At 38.8% G+C, this 22,162-nt stretch overlaps 1 protein-coding gene across 3 annotated transcripts in view; it reads right to left on the bottom strand.

Moving 5' to 3' along the window:
* The window catches only part of SLC13A4 (solute carrier family 13 member 4), a 378,128-nt gene that overhangs the window by 309,066 nt on the left and 46,900 nt on the right, over positions 1–22,162 (bottom strand). For all 3 annotated transcript variants that reach the window (XM_044087466.1, XM_044087465.1, XM_044087467.1), the window contains exon 2: positions 10,662–10,790. In XM_044087466.1, coding sequence (XP_043943401.1) covers positions 10,662–10,790 — 129 coding nt within the window. The remainder of the gene's footprint in view (positions 1–10,661; positions 10,791–22,162) is intronic.

Here is a 22,162-nt window from a genome sequence, read left to right as displayed (position 1 = left end):
TGACTTTATCAAACTGATCAGGGACAGTGTGACTGTGTCAAACTGATCAGGGACAGTGTGACTGTATCAAACTGATCAGGGACAGTGTGACTGTATCAAACTGATCAGGGACAGTGTGACTGTATCAAACTGATCAGGGACAGTATGACTGTGTCAAAGTGATCAGGGACAGTGTGACTGTGTCAAAGTGATCAGGGACAGTGTGACTGTGTCAATGTGATCAGGGACAGTGTGACTGTGTCAAACTGATCAGGGACAGTATGACTGTGTCAAACTGATCAGGGACAGTGTGACTGTGTCAAAGTGATCAGGGACAGTGTGACTGTGTCAAACTGATCAGGGACAGTGTGACTGTGTCAAACTGATCAGGGACAGTGTGACTGTGTCAAACTGATCAGGGACAGTGTGACTGTGTCAAACTGATCAGGGACAGTGTGACTGTGTCAAACTGATCAGGGACAGTGTGACTGTATCAAACTAACCAGGGACAGTGTGACTGTATCAAACTGATCAGGGACAGTCTGACTGTATCAAACTGTAAATTATGTTTTCTCTTTCAGATGTGCAAAGAAAGTGATTAGCTTTTGGGGTTGATTTGTGATGCTGCCCTTCTACTGAGAGACTTTGGAACAGGATGGGCCCAATCCACCCCCCTGTTTCCTGAGAAAATGCACACCTACCCTTTACCTGCTGTTAACAGACACCCAGGCAGCTAACTGAGCATGGGTTACCCAAGTCGTGGTTAGGGCTTTATCCCTGTACATCAGCGGTGTGCTTCAGAATGAAACAAGCATTACTCCACATTCACTTAGTTCAATAACTATATAGAATACTTCAGTTTACAATTCCAAGTCATCACATTAACCCCATTAGACATATGCTTATAATAACAGGGATTACTTTATACATATCTTCATCAGACAGACTCCTGGCATATAAAGCCTTAAGCAACACCTTTTTTTTAGTACATTTCATACTTGAGGGTCATTTGGGTCTAGTTCTCTCCTGACATGGTATTTAAATTTCATCAGAGAAAAGCATACTTAACATCTTTTAATTAAAGTAATTCCAGAGACTTCTATATGGCCTGAAAACAATGCATCCCTAGTATTGAATACTGCAGTGCACCTCCAATTTTTGTTACTCTTGTCACTGCCAATGAAGTAGCAAGCTATTGGGAAAAGTATTTCAGGTGTTCTATTTATCATGTACTCTGGATATAACAGGGACATTTAGCACACACCTACTTCTCAGCTGTCATTCTGTCATTTGGGATATTAATATTTGGCTGCCACTAAGGAACAGGATGATGCTTGGCTCCATGCCATACAGAGATAATGCTTTGCCTATGATTCAGCTGACCTCGGTCTCTGGTGCAGCTGAAGGAATACCAATATTGTGGAATAAATTGCCATTACAGACACATTGCACATCATCATTTGCGATATTTAAGGAAAATAGTGACAAATGGATGGAAGAATGGGTCCCAGACTTCTGGGAATCAGTGTTCTTGGATGGTCTTAGGGCCTGAGCACTGTGTATTGAACATATGAACTCTAAAGATCTGTGCTTTGATTTGAATATGCAAATAACTAGACTACCTTTTGCAAGTGGGGATGGGCATCTATTAGTTTCAAGCTGAAGGGCTTTAGCAGCAGGCCTCCTTAAAGGGGTACTTTTTTAGAGGTAGCAGGTGGCCAATCAATAATTCTTTAAGCCACTATAATTGGGGCTTATTAAACATCATGTATAGCATTAGGAGTAAGAAGTTTGAGTAATATTCAGTTACCATAACATTATACTATGGTGTCATCCTTAGCAAAGTGACTGAATCCTGGTTAAAAAGTCAGTGACTGCGGAAACAAATTTTGACAATATATTCATCAATGAGTCTTTGTAAATTTCACACAGAAAAGAATAGACAGCTGCCCCCAGCTGCACACACCTTGACTCCACTGAACATTTGCCAATGGAAAACACAATATATTTGCAGTTGTAAGAAGCTTAGCATTTTCATGGCTTTTATCATTTTGCCATATTTTTAAAGCCTACATGCATATAAAAATACCCGTTTACAACTTAAGCCAAAAGTAGTAATCTAGGCATTCACCCTTGTAAAATAAAAAGAGAATCCTAATTCTACATATAATATAATCAGTGCACTTTTACACCATACCCCTACCCCAGGAGCCCAAGATCAGAGCATATGAATATTAAACTTGCTTTAGTCCACCCTTTTTTCTCTTGTTATAGTGTTGTTGTTGTTGTTGTGTCTTTTGGCTTTTCCCGGTTAGGGGTCGCCACAGGGGAACTCTGGTCCGCTCATGATTGGCAGTAGATTTTTACGTGCTGGCTTGCCGGGCCTAACGCACATCCTTCAACGAAGGAACGCCCATTCATGCATGTCACCACACAGAAGACGCTCTAACGGAGAATCGAACGGGCAACGTCTGTGAGGTGACAACGCTACTGCAGCACCACCACCGCAGTACTCGCTTGTTATAGTGTAAAGCCTATATTTCTTACAACTAAAAGTATTTGTTTATTTTAATGTCTTTCACACATACAAAGGTCACCAAAAAGATCCCCCCCCACATTTAAAATACCCCTGACTACACACTACACTAAACTGTTTTGCTATATATATAACAGCAATTTATATCATGAATTATTTTATACAAATACCAATAAGAACAAAAATGTTTTACTAACAGTTAATTTCCCCCTTTTAATGTCCTTCTAAACATTATAAAGTGGAATATATGCTTTACAGTTCACTCACAAGTTTAACAAAGTCAACAAACGTATAATGTTTTTCAGCCACTTTCTCCTGCAAAACCATATTTCAAAAATGTGTTAAGATGATCTATAGTCTTACCTTTATTCACTAATTTCAGAGTTGCTGGTATTCCTGTTCATCTCCATCTCACAACACCATACTCTGGTTCAAGTTCAAGGTACTGCTAATTCTTCTAGCCAACCTCTGTGCTTTTTTGTCTCTCAAACATTTTCTTTTGGAACACTGGAAAAGATTTCACTGGCAAAGTCTCTTTATGGATCTTACCATCAGAAGAATAAGAAGCAGAGTCCCCTTTTGCTTGCTGACTCCGTTTTTGTTGGCTAAGCTTTTTTTTATTTATTTCCTTCTTAGCCTGTTCTACATCAAAAATTGACTTTGATCCTCCAAAAACAAAAAGAGAGAGAGAAAAAAAATACCTTGAAGACAATTGGATACAGAAGCTTGAATTTCGCACGTGTCTCTAAACAGCTCCTGATTGTTGGGAGAAATGTACTTCTCTTCTGCCTGATGTACAGTGAATAATAATTTTCTACAAACACACTACTGTCTCCACTTTTTAATACTTTGCCTTTCTGTCACAATTTTGTCAGGATCAACTCTTTCTGCTTGTATGATTGCATATTTACTAATATAGGTGTTGGCTGCTTTCTCATGGCCAGGTTTGGAGCATACATTCGATGCACCCTTTCAATTAACAAATTCTGCTGTGGAAAACCAGTCCAGTTGCGCATTTTATTTTCATAAAATTAATGCAGTCTGTTCCTTCCAGTTTCTCTGGTACAGCAGAAAATGTCAGGTTTTCTATGGGTGCTCTGTCTTCTAACTCTTCTATTTTTAAGCAGTTCTTGAGAATCCTCATATTCAGCTAACTTTTTCTTCATGTCAAACTGATTTTTTTGCAGTTTTATTAGTTCATCTTAATGGCTAGTTAAAGCTTCTTTTATTTTTTCATCATTTTGTTTAAATTGATGTATTCCTCCAATGTTTCATTTATTTTAATCAACTCTAAGTACATTTAATTTAGTTTTTCCCTCTAAATTACTGGAAGCCATCTCTTGAATCATATCTGAAGTTCAAACTGTTTTTTGATGAACAACTGCAGAATCATTCCCAGACAGTGTTTTTTATTCACCTTTTCTGGTTGATTTTCTCTCAGATTTTCAAAATTTCTTCTTTGCTGACATCTAGGCAATGTATTTACTAGCATACTTCTCAACTGTACAGATTTTCACAGAATGTCCAGATTTTTGCCTTATATTTTTGGTCTGTTCATCATCATCATCATTCTTTTTATGGCAAATGACTGGCAAATTACTAAGAATGGAAATCAAACCATAATGACAGGCATTTGGGTTTTAGACTTCATATCATTCAGAAAATTCAGGCATATAGAAATCCTGTTATTCTATCAACTTTCTAAGTTTATAAGAGCAATATTTAAAAATTGTCCCTATTTTTTGGACCTTTGTCCCCCCATTGCTTATGGCTTTGACCAGATTTCTTGCTGTAGGAGACTAAGAGGTATGTTTACTAGCCAGTAACTGAATCCCTCCCCAAAATAAAATCTGCATATTTAAAAAAAAAAGCTTGAAAAGTTTGTGATTATGTTGATAATATGCACAAGGTTAGCAATACATGTATGACCAAGTTAATAATACGTTTGTGGGACAGTGGAATAAGCAAAATATATCATTTATGTATTTGCAAGAGTATCAAGCCAAATATACAGAGGAGCTCAGTGTAACAAGATAGATGCATTATTTATGTAATTATTTATTATATAATTTTCCTACATGCTAATGTTCCATTTTTACTGTATTGTGCCTTTTTACAGCATATTTGCTGTTTAGAAAGTTTCCTGTTATTGCACTTGCTTTATAATTATTTTGTTTCCTTACAAATTCATGTAACGATTTTCATGTAACTTGGAGCTTTTCTCCCTGGGCCTTCACTGAAAATGGGTCTCAAGCCCAGTGGACTTTCCCGGTCAACAAATGTCAATAAATAAATATTAAGCCAAGTATGCTGAAGACATCACTGTAACAAACCATGTGACATTTCTACATACTTACACGAGTACAATGTCCACAGTAAAGAAGAGATGGACTCTACTATTGTTATGTCAGATGAGAAATGTGGCTTTAGTCATTGTCAGTAAAGAAGTTGTAGATGCAGGAGTGTTTGAGGTGGTGTGTGTAATTTAATTTATTTTCTATTGTCAACGGAGTTGGCACCAATTTGATGGCATAATTTTGTTAAGTTTGATTCTGCAATAGGCAGGCAGTAGTGGTGGAGAAATATGAGTGTAAATATGTTATCGTCCAGAGTTCTGAGTAAAGATGGGGAGGACTTTAGTTTCGATTTAGCTTCAAAGGAGGAACGGTAGGTATTCAGCAGAATAAAGTCAAAGGTAAAAATTAGTAAAACTGAGCAAGGTGTGACAGGGAGCCATTTTTCCTTCAGGAGGGATCCCATAGTAGGGTTAAGAGTGATAAAGCAATGAATGCTCATCATAGTTTATCAAGTAGTTAAACATCTGGATAGCTAAATTTGTCTTATATAAAGAGTGTTCGTTGAACATTTTGTAATGCGCTAACAGAAATTCTATGACATGCTTGCAGTCTTGACTGCACTGATACATTAATCATTACATCTGGTTCCATTCTTAAGAACAGTATGAACTTAATATAGAAGATGACAGCAGCATGCCATGGCCTGGATGTACCCACCACCCCACCACTGCAACATGCCAGGAGAACTAGTTTGACATTATATCAGAGTCTGGGAAAAGTCATTCACCAAACTGAATGTTTTTTTGTTTTTGGTTAGCAGGGAATCATTTAGAATTCAGTGCCTTCCTAATAATGTCTGTGGGTATCTCTCATCTGGCAAATTTGTAGAAAAGTAAAGGTTAATGCAAACAGTTCAGGGTAGCACATCAAGGTATACTACAAGAACGACATTAGATGTTTTCAGCTTCTAACCTCTATTCCAGACTGAAAAATTAGCCCCACTTTCCTGCCCCCACAAATTACATAAAGAATACTAACATGTGAGACATGTCCTCTTTAACTGAAAATAGAGATCCTAATCTGAACAGTATACACAGCTGCACATATTCAAGTAGAGATATGGGTTATGACCTTAGCAATGCGAGTCATGTACTAGTTGCAGCAGATTCATGATTTATTACATTAAACATTATGATGAACTATTTATAATCTAAATATCTGAGTGGCTTTTCTTAATAAAATGTAATATTTATATTCTGAATACATCTGATCATTGTCCTTACTCTGGCAAGTATCACTTAGAAATTAGAAGCAACAATGTCCCCTGGTTGAGATAGTTTTAACAAAATGGTGGAAATGCCTTTAGAACAGGATATGATAGCTGAAGCTTTTCCCATGTATGCACTTATGGAACTTTTGGCAATCAAAGATGATTGCAGACCTCTCTTTCTCCCTGTACATAGCAAATCCATCAGTATCCTTGATGAATAAGTCACTGGTCTCCCTTCTTGTAAAATATCTACTCATAATGCTTGGCGAGAAGCATTAACTTGTAGAGTTGTTTTTAGTGTCACATAATAGTATTTCAGTTTGTGCCTTTGTCACTAACCTCTAGCAATGTGTAATTCTTTTTTTATTCTGACCAACACCATGCTGAATCATATTCCAGCAACTTTACCAGTTGTGTAGTGATCTATGACAAGTGTGAAATAAATATTGTTATATGTTACACTATGCCCAAGAATTATCTAAGAGACGGCTTTTTACATATTCATAATTGCATGAACCATGATAGCATCTGGCTATAAATCACTCTTATTCAACAAATATCTCATATAGTTAAAAGAAGTGATATGTCTTTGTTGAGTTTAAAACCTTCAATCATTATTTCATTCAGATCCAGGTGTGTATCATGTCCAAAAGTCACACATGCGTCTCTGACCAATATATTTGCTTGTTTAGCAGAGTTTGCAAAGCAACAAAATGAAACCATAATCTGTACTGTGTTTTGAACACACAGCTCAACCAGACTTACTGCAGTAGATTTATTTTGTGCCAAGAACAAGACAGTGACATGGATGGGGACTTATTCAGCTTGCAGTTTAAAAGCATTTTATATATAGATTCTGCCATTATGGATTTTCAAACAAGATACCATTTGCTCTCCTTCTCAGAATTAGTAATCTGCACACATCTGAACAGACTACGTGTGTTTCGCATGCACTACATTTCATGGAGTGTGCTTCTACTGTGTCTATAAACATTTCAGGTTTTGACTGTCCATTTGCTTCTGCTGCTTTGTATTTTTGCTATTTCAGACATACACTGTCACAATGATCATTGCCTACACATAATCTACTGATGTAACATTTAACTGTACAGTGTGCTCTTTCATGTCTAAGAGTGTTTGCACAGTATATAGCTCCTGCCTTCTTGTTACCAGACACCCTCTTGGAAGGATAGTTTGGGGGGATCCTGCTGGCATCCATTATGCTGAACATATATATATATATATATATATATATATATATATATATATATATATTTTTTTTTTTTATTTTTTATTTTTAATGAATATAGGCAATGTTGTCACATTTTTCTGCATACTTTTATACAGTATGAGCTCATCTGTACTGCTTTTAAAATACGTAATTGACAGCTCACTTGCATGATAGAAAAAATTACTTTTTCCAACATTAAACCATCTTTTTGTAACAGTCAGCTTAACTAGTATTTCAGATTCTACAGGCTATTCTGGCTCTTAGCAGTGAGGCAGCAAAACTGCCAAATTCACATTCTTCTGCTGTGTGCATTAAATTAGTGACAAAGGCATCAACTTCCTCCTGAATCCATTGATTTTTTATAAAAAAAATAATTTCCACATGATAGGCATTTCTTTGGCTTAGAGTTTTCTTGGAATTTATTTTGCATATTGCAAGTTTATATTTCCCTTCTCTAAAATGTTCTAAATATCTTCATGGTTGTAACCCTGTGACATGAAGAACAAAACAATAGTACATTTCATCCTTTCTGTTTTGTCAGATCACATGCAATGAGATATAATTCAAAATGCTGAATCTAGGACGTTTTCGGAGAGGTTTACCCACAAGCTGCAACTTAGAAATGTTGGCAGCTATAAAGTCCATAATACTGACTGAAGAGAGAAATGAAAAAGTACTTCTATGGTTCACTGGAGCACAAAACAAGTCAATTCCTACAAGCTCAACAATTAGAATGATTGTGCAGATTAACAGAACTATTATTTTGTTTTGTGATCGACTTAAGAATGAGACAAATGGCGGACTAAATGACTTGTATGTTTGTCTTTCTCATTCATACCGTTAACCTACGGACTAGGCACATCTGGACATGAAACTCATTCATACTGTTAACCTACGATCAGGGCACATCTGGACATGAATCTCATATATACTGTTAACCTACGGACAGGGCACATCTGGACATGAAACAGAAGCAGAACAGCCACATCACATTAAAAAAGCATCAGTGTCCAGTATAGGTTTGTTTCTGATACCTTGTACGATCTGCAGAGATATTATCAGTTAATGCAAAAAGTTCAGGTTAGCACTGAGAGGCACCCCACAAGACAGCCGCCATCAGATGTTTCACATCGTACTTTACTTCACAGTGAATACTCAGTGCTAGCCACGTGGCTCAAACCACAGCTCTACTAAATAGTTAAAGACAATACTCACTGTGTATGTGGTATCACTGGGAAGAACAACTAATCAGCATACTGCTAAAACATGCATTTCCTTATTGACTGGTAATCCAGAGAGCACCAATGCATTTAAAACTTTCTAGTTTAATTGTGCCAAAGATGATAACACTCTGCAGTTGAGTCTGGTAGTAACTTAGTTCAGGCAAAGAGGAGATAATATGCAGTTAGTACAGAAGCAGCTATACCAACAAAAATATAACTACATAAAGAATCGATGAAACTTGTTTCATCATTTAATGAGTAAATAATTAGGGCAGATGCTACATCTTTTCTAGGGTCTCAAAAGATTCCAAGGGTTTTTATATGCATTAAAACCATTTACTGCCTATACTGGAGGTATAATATATGCTACTCAATTATTTCATGTTTTCTTTAGGGTTATCTGAAATAGAAAACTATACTTTTATTCATTCTTTCATTTTCCAATTTACCCCTTAAGCCAGTTCAGAGTCCAGGAAGGCAAGATCCTGTCCAGACACAAAATCATCCCATTGCAATGAAACTATTTCTGAATGAGGTGCCAACCCTAAATAGGGGGATACATGCACAAACACACTCATGCATATACCTGCAGCAAATTTAGAGAATTGACAGCTCACCCACAGCACTTCTTTAGGATAGGAGAGGAAACTAGAACATCTGGAAGAAAACATGCTGGCAATGCAGACCCAGGAGAACATGCAGACTCTGGACAGAAAGCTCATCAACCAAGACCACCCCTGGGTACCAGGCACTGCTAATTGCTGCACTGCTGAATCACCCAGCTTTATCCCAGGGACCTAAATAACTTTTTTTTTTTTATTTTATTTACCAGTTAGATGTGATTGAGTAAGGACTTCATTTTTAGAAGTGTCCCAGGAAATTAAGAAAGTTAATTGAAACTTGGTCAAGGTCACACAGTATGTCATTTGGAGCTGATGGGAGTCCAGGTCAGATTTCCAGCTTTACAGCCACAGTGCTATAAAACAGCCAATCATATAGATAGATTATTTGTTTTTATTTTATGTTACATGATAAGGGAGACAATCTTTGTAAGATTTATCAACAAATGTTATGAGCCCTGAGAATAGCTGCATGAGTAAGACCACATGTTTCTGGGTGGGTCTATGACATTTCGCTAAATCCTAAAATAGCAAACACCTCTTCATCAAATACCTATTTAGCGAAGCCACCGATCGAATGGACTTTTCAGCGAAAGTTTTCTTACTGCAAGGCAATGGTAGGCCACCCTAGTGATGAAGAAGAAAATAAAACTTAATACCTACTCAGGTGGGGGGCTACACCCCCCACACTTCTTTAACTAAATATACCAACTCCAAGATCACACTACAATGGGGAAAAGGGCAAATTCCAAATGGTGGCCAACTATTGCCTTGCTCTGGGAAAAATTTCACTGAAAACTCTGTTCGATTGGTAGCTTTGCTAAAAAGGCGTTCGCTATTTTAAGATTCAACGAAATGTCATAGACCCGTTTCTGGGCAAAACATTCTACTGTTCTTGCACTATAGTAAGCCATTATAAAACGGGAATACTAAATAATGGTAAACTTACATGACCAAAAATTAGCTAGAATGGATTATAATGTTGCATACTATTATTTAAATAATATAATGATAGAATATTCCTCCCAGACCAATAGCACAGAGGTTAAGGTGCAGGATTGCCAACTGATATACCTAGGTTTGAAACCCGGTTGAGACACAACTGGTTAGCAGCAGTATCTGCACGGAAGAAAGGCCTGGCAATCTACTTCCATAATTTGCCATGAGAACCCTGTGGGGCCTACCCATAGAGTTGCCATGAGTCAATTTTGACTTGAGCCATCTAGGAATATTCATAACATACTTGAGCATCTAGACATTTTGTATGATGTCACTAGTTTAAAAAAATAACTGCTTTGAACTGGTTTTGATATTCCAAGCCATCAACAGGAAACAGGTCAGCTTACACATAAAAATTTTGCAACTGGTTTCACTGACAATGATAAATTACAAAACTGACTAGGTTTGAACTTTTTTATAGTGCAGCTTATCCCATGCTGTACCTATCTGTGTATAAACTGTAGTAAAAAAGGTAGGAGCTAGTGAAATGGAAATGTAAGACTTACCTCACTTGACTTCAGAACCCCAAAGAGTGGGTAGAGGAAGGCAGGAACAAGGGCGGCAGCGCCAAGAGGTACTGCTTCAGAAACCCAGTACACAGCTGTGACTATCAAAACGTAGGCACACGCGGTTTCCTACAAAGAAAGATACATTCACATTACCAGAAAGGAGGAAAGAAAGAATGCTTGTTTAAAAAAAAAGATCAGATCAGACATAACCTCAAAACATTCTCCAAAATATTGATCCATTAGTGGTTGCAATTCAGTTAGGATAATCATGGTAACTGCAATGAAGAAATCAAGTCAACTCAGGATAACTATAGAACAGTTTCATTAGTTAATCTCACTCTATGCAATGCAGTCAAAATAGCTGCATCAAGTTAAATCTACCAAGGGAAACCATCCTACTTGAACTGAAGTTATAATCTGCACAGAATAACTAAGACACTTACAGTGAATACTTGTAATGTTCATAAAAATGTAAGTAGTTGTACTTGGCACTTTAACAGCAACAAGGATGAGCTGGATAATAAGCTCAAAAATCTGTCTGCTGAGAATCACCTGCACAGTTACACACCACACAGCTGTATGTCAGCAGGACACAGCTGTATGTCACCCAGGACACAGCTGTATGTCACCCGTATGTCACCCAGGACACAGCTGTATGTCACCCAGGACACAGCTGTATGTCACCCGTATGTCACCCAGGACACAGCTGTATGTCAGCAGGACACGGCTGTATGTCACCCAGGACACAGCTGTATGTCACCCAGGACACAGCTGCATGTCACCCGTATGTCACCCAGGACACAGATGTATGTCACCAGTATGTTATCCAGGACACAGCTGTGTGTGAACCAGGAGAGCTTTTCTAGTTAGTGGGCAAACATAGGGTTAAGATAAGATGGCCTTTTTTGTCAAAATGAGTAACTAGAAAACAACTCGGTATTTTAAAATATACTATGAATTTTTAACAGAGCAGTAGAAAAAGAAAAATGGTACTGATTATATCAGTGAAAGAATTATTACTTTTTTTTGCCAATACGTGTTACCCTATACTGAAGCAAGCATGTAACATACAACAAAGCAATGCCAGATACTGGTGTGCATGCTGTCTTCCCTTTCCACCCTTAGTTATTTTGATTCGACATATGTGACCTCATTAACTATGATATCAAAAACCTTATTGGGTTGCACCCTAATCAGTTTCGGCTTTGTCAAAGGGAGAGTTTGTTTATTTAACTTAGTCAACCTTTTTGGAAATGTCTCTCAGAGTGTAAATAGAGGTCATCCTGTTTACACAGTTTATCCAGATTCAGCAAAAGCATTTGAGATCATTTGCAATGCTGGCATTATTAATAAACTATGCACCTTGAATGTTGATCTTTATGTGGTGAGGTAGATGTGGGAACCTCTCATTCAATTATGTATCTACAAAGGTCAGAAAATCACTCTTTCGAGCACAATTAATATCTTAAAGCATATCCTCTAGTTCAAAAGAGGTTCACACATTTTTATGCTGCCCTAATAAGATATATTACAGAGTGTTATGCCCCCTTTTTGGTACGTTACCTATCTAGACATATTAGGCAATTGGAAAGTGCCCGGTTCCTAACCAGGAAGATTACTGGTTTAAAGACCCTAAACTACCAAGGTAAGCTTGAAGCACTGTCAATTTAGTCCGTGTTTTATGGGCTGTTATGGGCAGATCTATGGCTTGCATTCTGAGTCATTAGGGATGCTGTTTTTCCTAAACCTTCTCTAGTTTAGTAAATCAAATGGCTCTGCTATCACCAGAACAAGAAATCTAAATCCCCACCAGAAGATGAATAAAACATAGTGGAGGAATACATTTATTACCTGATGTCCACTTCATCTCTGGAATGGACTTATTCTGCAAGATAAACAATATACTACCCTAACATCCTTCAGATGTAGTCTGGATATGTTCACCTCTGTGGCTCAGCGGGATAAAGTCTTGACTGTGCAATAACTTTTGCAGAAGCATGTCAGGAAGTGGGCTTTTGTGTTGGAGGAATACATGGTCCCTCTGTGGTTACATGGAGCTCATGTCACAAACAGAGGAGGGATTAGGCAGAATAATCTGATATAATGGCTCCCATAGTGATGGGTCCATAACTGGCTTTTTTCATGGAATCAAATGGGCTGGGAACAGCTTTTGCCCCGTGATAAATGAATTGGCCATTCCATTTTGGGGAGTTGATAGTAGGCAATCAGCAGAGCACCTAAAAATATATAAATTAAAAAGAAAACTCTAGCCAGAATGACTAGATGGATTCCCATAAATTTACCCCTTGGCTTATCTGGTTTGCCCTTCTCAGGAAAGGGGGGTGCAGCATAAGGGTGGGTGTTCGCAAGAGGAATGTGGTCTTTTGACTCAAATACCTTGTAATTCCTATGAACCTATGTTGTACAGTGCTGTTAAGAGAATATATTTCAGAAGCTTAATTCCCAGCCTCTAATAGAAATTACCATGAAACACAATTCTCTTCAACTCCTCCACCCAAAGGACTGAAAGCTGACATTGGCCATTCATTCCTTTCTCACCTAGCTGGACCTCATGCATCCAAGCTAATGCCCAATCACAGTTCAACATTGGTGAGGGTGGATGTCCTGCCTCTGCACCAATATATTAGCTCAACATTCTGTTAGAGTTAGTAGCTTTAGACTTTTTTGTCAAACCACACTTTAAGAAAATGACAAAAATGCTGAAAGGGTGTTTTTACTAAAAATAACCCATGCAGTCTTGAGGACTACACGTTACCCTTGAAATTCACTAGTCCCTCGAATGATTTAGAAATGTGGGGGATGTACAGGTAGAGAATTTAATTTAATTTATTTAATTACTTATACATACTTGTCTGCCTATCTCAGTGAGTGCTGTTTCGTTACTCCTGGGTACTATTGTTCCATAACATGTCTGAAGAGGAATCATACTTCAAGGAATTATTCTGGTAAGATTTTACTGTAAAAACTTTAGTAGTAAAAATTACTTCAGACAATAAATTCAACAACACTCTCTTCAAAAAAGAAGAGCGTAACTGAAGCCCCCACAAGACCTTTTATTACATATTGTTTAGTCGTATTTTACGATGTAGGAGACCCTTCAATTTCAACTAAACAATGTCAACCAATCAGACTGTATCAAATTATCATATAACCTAATATCTGTGTTACAAACTAAAAAAAATTGACAATGAAATAAAACTTTCAAGTACTAGTCTGAATGATGAAATGGTATTGCGTTATCTAAACGTTTGACACAAAACGACAACCTGAATTATTGAAACCACTGTGTTATATAACAAGCAGGTAGTTATGCTGAGCAGATGCCGTCTAGTAATATTAGTCAGAGAAGTTCCACTTGATGGCTACAATTATCAAGGCTAGTCCAACTCCTGCATTACTCATTCAAGATTCACCCAGACACATATTTGACTATGTACTCTGATAGATACATAACTTGTATGCAGCGAAAAGCAATACAATGGTGTGCTAGCTGGTGGTTAGACTGAATAATGCTGTCACTGTAAGTAAGCTCACCAATGTCCAGCTTTACATCACAGATCAAAATAATCTTCTGCCTTAAAAGAAAGTTATTTTGAGTTATCTGTGCTATATTCCATGTGTGCATATCTATCTCTATATATAATATAATAGATTTTATATATACACATATATATATTACACATATATATCTATATTGTATAGATAGATATAAATATATAAATACAGATATAGCTGTATATGTATGTATTGAAAGGTCTCAGGTGTTCAGTCTAAACGACTTTCGGTTTTTCCCGGTTAGGGGTCGTCACAGCAGAACTCCTGTCCGCTAATGACTGGCAGTGGATTTTTACAGTGCCAAGTTGCCAGCCCGACGCCCAACCTTCAAAGAAGGCACGCACATTCATGCAAGCACCTACCTGCATGTCTTTAACATCACTCGACCGCGGGGAGGACATGCAGACTTCACACAGAAGGCACTTAAGCTGAGAATCGAATGGGAGAACCTCTTGCTGTGAGGCGACAACACTAACCGCTGCACCACTGCGGCCTGTTCTCAGGTGTTCAGTCTACCAGTATAAAACTCTGAAAGCATACAAGAAAACAATCATATTCTATTAAAGAAGGAAGTTTGTGTTCTGTCTGTGTGTGTGTGTGTGTGTGTGTGTGTGTGTGTGTGTGTGTGTGTGTGTGTGTGTGTGTGTGTGCAATGCAGGTTATGAATCAATTAAGTGATAGTAATATGCATTATAAATAAATTGGAGAGAATGTTTTGTATTCCTAGATGGATAAACTGCATATTTTCGCTACTGAGAATATTTTGCATATTTCCACTAAAATATATAAAGTGTTCCTGAGGTGACACAGTTTAGTGATTTAGTGACTCTGGGACATTTTATTGGCAACTAATGATCTGAAACAACTGGTCTTCATCAGCTGGCAAGCTGACAATATTCTAATTAGATTAAAACTAAAATGAAATTACAACAAACTATCTGAAGTATAAACGCATCAGCACCTGTGACAAAAACAGAATTATGAAAAATTAAACTAAAAGAAATGTACAGTCATGCAGCCGTATTATTTTTAGCACATAAATTATCTACAAACCGGTACTTTACTATTTTGCATCATTAAGTGACTGCACACTAGAAGTTAATGGTGTGAAAATCCTTTATTTTCTGTTTTAGCAAACAAAAGTGAATACATGTAAAAATGAACAAGATAATGCCATAACAGCACTGACATTTTCCATATAAATATGTATACATTTACATTTACCACTTAGGTATTTTTTTTTTTAAATGGGGGGGGGGGGCTTCTCTCAATTAATAGCTGGTTATATGTATTACTCACATTACACATTCTGAGGTTGGCTCTGTGCCATTTAAGGATGAAGCTCTGAATGCAGCCATGGCAACTGGGGTTGATTAGTGGCCCTAGAACTGCACATGCCAATGAGGAGTGAGACAGAAGTGAAGGTGATACACCTACTTAACACTCTTGGGAGAGAGATGGGAATGAGGGTTTGTGTACTGGGGAGGGGGTATGTTACCAGCATATACTGGAGATCAGAGCAAAGTTCACAACAGATCAGAAAGGGGATGGACCTCAGAAAAATGGTATGCAACTGCAAAGGAGGGTATGGCCGTATGTTTCTCACTGCACAGTCCTTGAGAGTGGGACTCTTAGGTCATCACAGAGGTGAAGATGTTCACCTCACAGGGTCTGTGTGTCAGTAAGTGAACACAGAACAAGTATGGGGGGAGGGCTTAACATCTCGCCCATTCACAGTATGATGGTTTCTTCCTGGTTAACTGGCAGTACGTGCAGAGGAGTAAGGCTCTGAGCTGTTAAGTCTGCATCCTGTACCAAGAGTTTAGGGTTTTATTCTTTCTGCCTCCATTTGCCTGATTTGTGACTCTGAACAACTTACTTAACCAGATAGAGCTCCTGGTTTGTCACTAAAAATAGACATTCATGTCCAGTGGGCTTACCCAATTACAAATGCCCACTATTTCTTTCATAAATGAAACAAAAATGCCTTTCATTTATAAATGTTTTACATGCGAGTCCTTGATACTGAGCACAAATTGCTGGGAACTACTTTGGATAATATTTTTTTAGATATGTGCTTTTTCTAAGGGCAAGCCCCCATGGACCCTTCACCCTCAGACTTATACACACCAGTGCCATAGTCACATGAACACACACACAAAGAAGGAGACATATTAAAAACATAAGGAACAGCTGCCACCATTGATTTAGAGCTGCACTGGCAAATATTTCATGTAGAAATCAACCAACAGCAAGGTCAACATTGATGAGATGAACTCAGAAGGAACCTAACTTCATTTGCACTCAGTGTAGAGAAGCCTTTATAAATGTATACATATCTCCAAGTAAAAAATAACTTTCGTTATAGTCGCTTACCATATAGATGTCTACAAAATGAGTAGTTTTTCTGAGGTACATTGTTTAGATTTTGTTTCATTAACAACAAGATCAATTGGTATGTGTAGTATGGCATTCTCACGTTAAGAATATGAAGGAGTTTTACGGAGATAATAAGTCTTTCCAGTTGTTTCTGCCAGTGTTTGAGGTTTGGACTAATGCTTGTCAAGCTAACTTTTTTGTAATGTTATTAATAACATAACAAACAAGTCAAGCACTTTAGTCCTTTTCCACAAATGCAGTACTGCATAATACACACACACACACAGACACACTTGGATCCAGCACAAGGCAACATAGAAAGCTGCTTAGGGCCCAGTGCTGGCTAGGAGGCCCAGTGTGGCCCAGGTATAAAACAAACACAGATACACTAATTATGGCTCCTTGACTGATCTATATGCACCATCTCCAGTCTTTTTCATTTGCTCAGATCTGAGCCAATGAGAGAGATTTCCTGGAACTCGAATCAGAGAAGCACATATTTTGCACAGGTACTGGTACTACACTATAGACTTCTCTTTATACAACAGTATTTTGACAGAACTCACTATTTCTTGTCTGACTGGAAGCACTAGTATTTTATTTGGAGCTGCACTACTATATATTTTTTCTTGATACACATCAGTGGAAGTTGATGTTTATGGACCAAGGAACAGTTTCCCCTAAGGGCACACTGTGTGTGTGTGTGTTTCATTGACAGAAGTTATTTCCACAAGTTTACCTCTGAAAATATTACTGTCAGTCAATGTCCATCAATGTGTTTCATACTTTATCTTCAGAAAAAGCAAAAGACAATTTAAAGAATGGATATTACAGCATCTGAGTGACATTCTTTGTCAAAAATTGACAAATGAATTAACGAAACATATTAAACTGAATGCTGATCATACTTTTACTTTTATGGTATTACAAGTGGTGAATGTGAACTTGAGGGGAGTGATTTGATTAATAGAACAGAAGCAGCTGAAATGCACTATGCATCCTCACCCAGCAATCAGAAATGTTCTTCAGTACTGACTTAAGAGGTTGCGCACCTTACCAGTGTCACATCCTCATTTACAGTCATTGCTGGGTGCACGATCTTTGAATTGTTAGTCCCTGTGCTTCAAAAAAAAATCATTTTAGCTGCAATTAATTTTTATTGCCAGTTATATCACTTTGACACTTGCATTGTGGTTGTATGTTCACATACCTCCCATGCCCACATCAACGTTTAGCATGAAGGAAAGGATATTTTCATTTTTTTTTAGACAGAAGTACAGTTTTACTTACTGGTTTTTAACTGCAGAGTAAGATACATACTTATAAAAAGACCAAGCAGATTTAGAAACAATGATGCACTGTCAACAAAATGATGGAACATGGTGAAGAAAATGTACAGCTCAAAAATGCAGTGCAGTATCACTAGTGCACAAAAACAACTGTAAGCCATGTGAGTACAGTATCACTAGTGCACAAAAAGAACTGTAAGCCATGTGAGTGTAGTATCACTAGTGCACAAAACAACTGTAAGCCATGTGAGTGCAGTATCACTAATACACAAAAAGAACTTGTAAGCCATGTGAGTGCAGTATCATTAGTGCACAAAAAGAACTGTAAGCCATGTGAGTGCAGTATCACTAGTGCACAAAAAGAACTATAAGCCATGTGAGTGCAGTATCACTAGTGCACAAAAAGAACTGAGCTGTAAGCTATGTGAGTGCAGTACCACTAGTGCACAAAAAGAACTGTAAGCCATGTGAAGAGAAACACATTACATTAAGTGCACCAGGAATAGTGATAGCACACATGAAATCCACAATGCATTCCACATGAAGCATAGTGTGAAAGCAAGGACATGATGCACTCGCTTGAAGCACTCCTCAAAATGGAGAACATCAACATTTGTGCTGTAACAGAGACCTGGTTTAAAGTGGCAGAAAGCACCCCTGTGCTACCAGGCTATAATTAATTTCATACCTTTCGGTCCCAGAACATGGACCGAAGCTCCAAAGGCAGTGGTGTCTCCATATTCATAAAGGATACACATGCCTCCAGACTAGTAGCCCAGCATAACACATCTGAGATACTTCAGGTACAACTAACATTGGGTAAGACAGAGAGTCAGGTCATACCCTGCTATAGGTCCACAACCATGTCCCAAGACTCTCACTCCATGTTCCTAAGCACCCTGGAATCTATTAGGGTCCAACCCAACACCCTCATACTAGGTGACTTCAGCTACCCCTCCATCAACTGGGAAAACTACTAATGCACCAATACACTGGCCCAATGCTTCCTGGAATACATCAATAACAATGCCTTGGACCAGCTCATTCTTACCCCCACTAGAGGAAACAACATCCTTGACCTGGTTATTATTAACATGGTGACCATTGCTCTACACCAGTAGTAAATTCCTCCTTGGTTAGATCTGACCACAAACTAATTACCATGGAAATCCACATCTCACCCACACCCCCCACAAATGTAACCACCATGAAAAACTTCTCCAAAGCTGACTTTGGACTCCTAAAAACAGAGGTGGCTAACTTCACAGCACCCATGCCAATGAAAAATTAGATGCAGGACTGCTGAATCATATAACAATGTATTGTATGAACACTTAACTTACATAAATGCATGGAACTAGCCATACCCAACAGAACCAAGACGTTCTCCTCAAAAAAAAAAAAAAAAAAAAGGAAGCCAATCTGGTGGCCCCCTGCCATTAATAAGCTCTACACCTTTTTCTGCAACAGTTTCTTCCTTCTGTTGAAGTCCCAAGACTAGAAAAACTCCCCTATTCCATTATTAGCTTCAACAAAAAGTTGAGATCCCTCATCAGATCCTCTAAAGCTGCCTATGAAGGGAGAATTGTGGCAGTCACTAAAAACAACTACAAAGCCTTCTATAGTTATATCAAGAATCTCTATGGAAATACCCAGATTTGCTCTGCGTTACTGCACAATGGTACCTCCTGTACTGAGCCAACAGATATTGCCAACATACTTGCTGACAGATTCAGTGCCAACTTTACCCCCCCCCAAAGAACTAATCACAATACCAGAAGAATGCCAGGCACCCAGCATTACTGCAGCACAGGTTGAAGCTGCATTATCCAATGCCAAGAATACAGCTTACATGGGGCCCGATAATATCGCTGGGTGTGTTCTACATGAACTACAAAGTGAACTGGCACCACATCTGTGCGCCCTGTTCACTCACACCTCACCTCAGGCTTTGTCCCTACTGAATGGCGCACTGCTACAGTCATCCCTCTCCATAAAGGGGGAGCGACTACAGACCCCGAGAATTCTCCCTATTAGCCTGATGAGTCTGATGTGCAAGGCTATGGAGCGCATCATCATGGACCTAAACAAGGATATAGGGAATCTCCAAACTCTGGATCCCATGCAATTTGGTTTTGTGAAAGGGAGATCATGCCTGCTCAACCTGGCCAAATTCTTTGAGTCAGTCACCTAAGCTGTGGATGAGGGTAAGATGGTTCATACAGCTTACCTCGAATTGGCCAAGGCCTTTGATACCATTCCTCACTCGGGAATTATTGATAAACTCCCCAGTCTAGGCATCAACCCCTATATCACCAGATGGGTTGCAAATTGGCTCACATATAGAACCCACAGTGTGAAGGTAGCAGACTCCAAGTCAGACTGCAGACCAGTCACGAGTGGAGTCCCACAGGGATCATCCTGGGTCATCATCTGTTTGGCATCTACTTCTCAAAAGTCCAGGCCAACACGGAGGGACTCTGGCTGACCAAGTTCACAGATGACTGCAAGCCAGGAGCCCTTATTAACTCCCCAAGTGATGGACATCCTACAGAAAGGCCTTACTGAGACCAATGATTGGTGTCGAAACCATGGCCTTACGCTCAATGCCAAAAAATGCGTCATCATCCCATTTGGGAAAAACTCAGTTCCCACTAATTACCACATCGATGGGAGACCACTGAATTTGTTATAAGAGATCTGGGGACACAGGTTGACAGCAATTTCTCCTTTGACCACCACATTGCCACTGTGGTTAGAAAGTCCTATGTGGCACATCTCATTACTAAGGGTTTTGCATCCAGGAAGAAAGAGGTCATCATCTCTCTCTACTCTTCCCTCATTAGACCAACCATAGAGTATAATGCCCCATTTGGCATGTACCTCACTAGACACCTGTAACAGCTGGAGAGGCCACAGAAGTACCTCACAAAGAGGATCATAGGCCTTAAACACATGTCCTACATGGACAGAATGAAAAAACTCCAGCTATTATCTGTCTCACATCATCTACTAAGAGGCAACCCCTGCTTGACTTACAAAGCCATTTCTGATCCAGCTCTGTTAGAAATGCTACATCTAAAGAAATCTCAATCCCTCTGCACCATATGCTCCAGAGACCTCAACCTCATTACCACAATCAACAGAACATGCTGGAGGGACAGGTTCATAACCCAGAAAATGCCTGTGCTATGGAATAGACTTCCCATACATGTCAGAGCACCTCACTGGCTCTGTTCAAGAGAAACCCTGATGAGTGGATGGGAAATAGAAGGTTCACCATGGGGATCAATACAGTGGGTCTACTTGATAGAGGCACTGGGAACTAACGTCGGGTGGCACGATGCCAGGGCAATTCTATGGGCTAGGCTTGTAAAGGCTCCAGGGCCATTACCCTAGTACACACCTATGAACAAAGGTGTGACCTTTGCACAATAACAGCAAATTGTTCACTAATGGTACACATGAACATTGTGGGATAGGAAATCCCAGTTCTGCTGCAGGACCCAAAGCTGTGTAGGCAGACGTGACTGTAATACGAATGCATGCTGCTGTCATACTATTCTAGGACAGCGGCATACCGCAAAGGAGCATGTCGCTTAAAACCTGCTACACATGAGTAAGTTCACTACGATAGTCTAACCTGTAGATTAGGCAGAGATTACATAAGCAAAAGTGTGCGCAAGCACAGTGATGTGCATTTTTGTCATTACTGTAACATAGCAAAGGTCAACAGGAATATCAAGTTGCACATGAGAAACACGAGGCCATGAATTCAGATCCTAGACAACTGCAGTGCTATGGGTCCATGTGATAGCACATGGGAAGACATGTACGTTCTCTGGGCAGATAGTAGTCACACAACGAGGACAATAACACTTCCATGATTGATGCTGTTATTATTTTGTTTCATTGCCAACAGATGCAGTATGCTAATTATAGGTTTCACAATGCGCTGCAATGCATAGGTAGATTCTTGGGTATGAATATTACGTTTTTAGTCTATTGATCTTCTAAAAGTTTGGCTGATCTAAGTTTATATTTGGAATTCTTATTGCTCATAAAATCATCTACAGAATGCTTTAAAGCAGACAGATGTATACTCACCGTTTAACCAGGAAAAGTAATTTGTCTAACAGTTTGGCACAGAAGTTTAAGATTGTGACACCTAAACCCTGCAGCAGTTCTGGGTTTGAACAGAGTGAAGAACAGAGACTTCTGTGTCTTGTGATATCAGAATTGCTTTCACATTTC

The sequence above is a fragment of the Protopterus annectens genome, chromosome 11.part0 (genome assembly GCF_019279795.1).
Source record: "Protopterus annectens isolate FY-2018-M chromosome 11.part0, PAN1.0, whole genome shotgun sequence".
In the NCBI taxonomy this organism is placed as follows: Eukaryota; Metazoa; Chordata; order Ceratodontiformes; family Protopteridae; genus Protopterus; species Protopterus annectens.
Note: the sequence above shows the minus strand (reverse complement) of the source record. Positions and strands in the feature narration are given on the sequence as shown.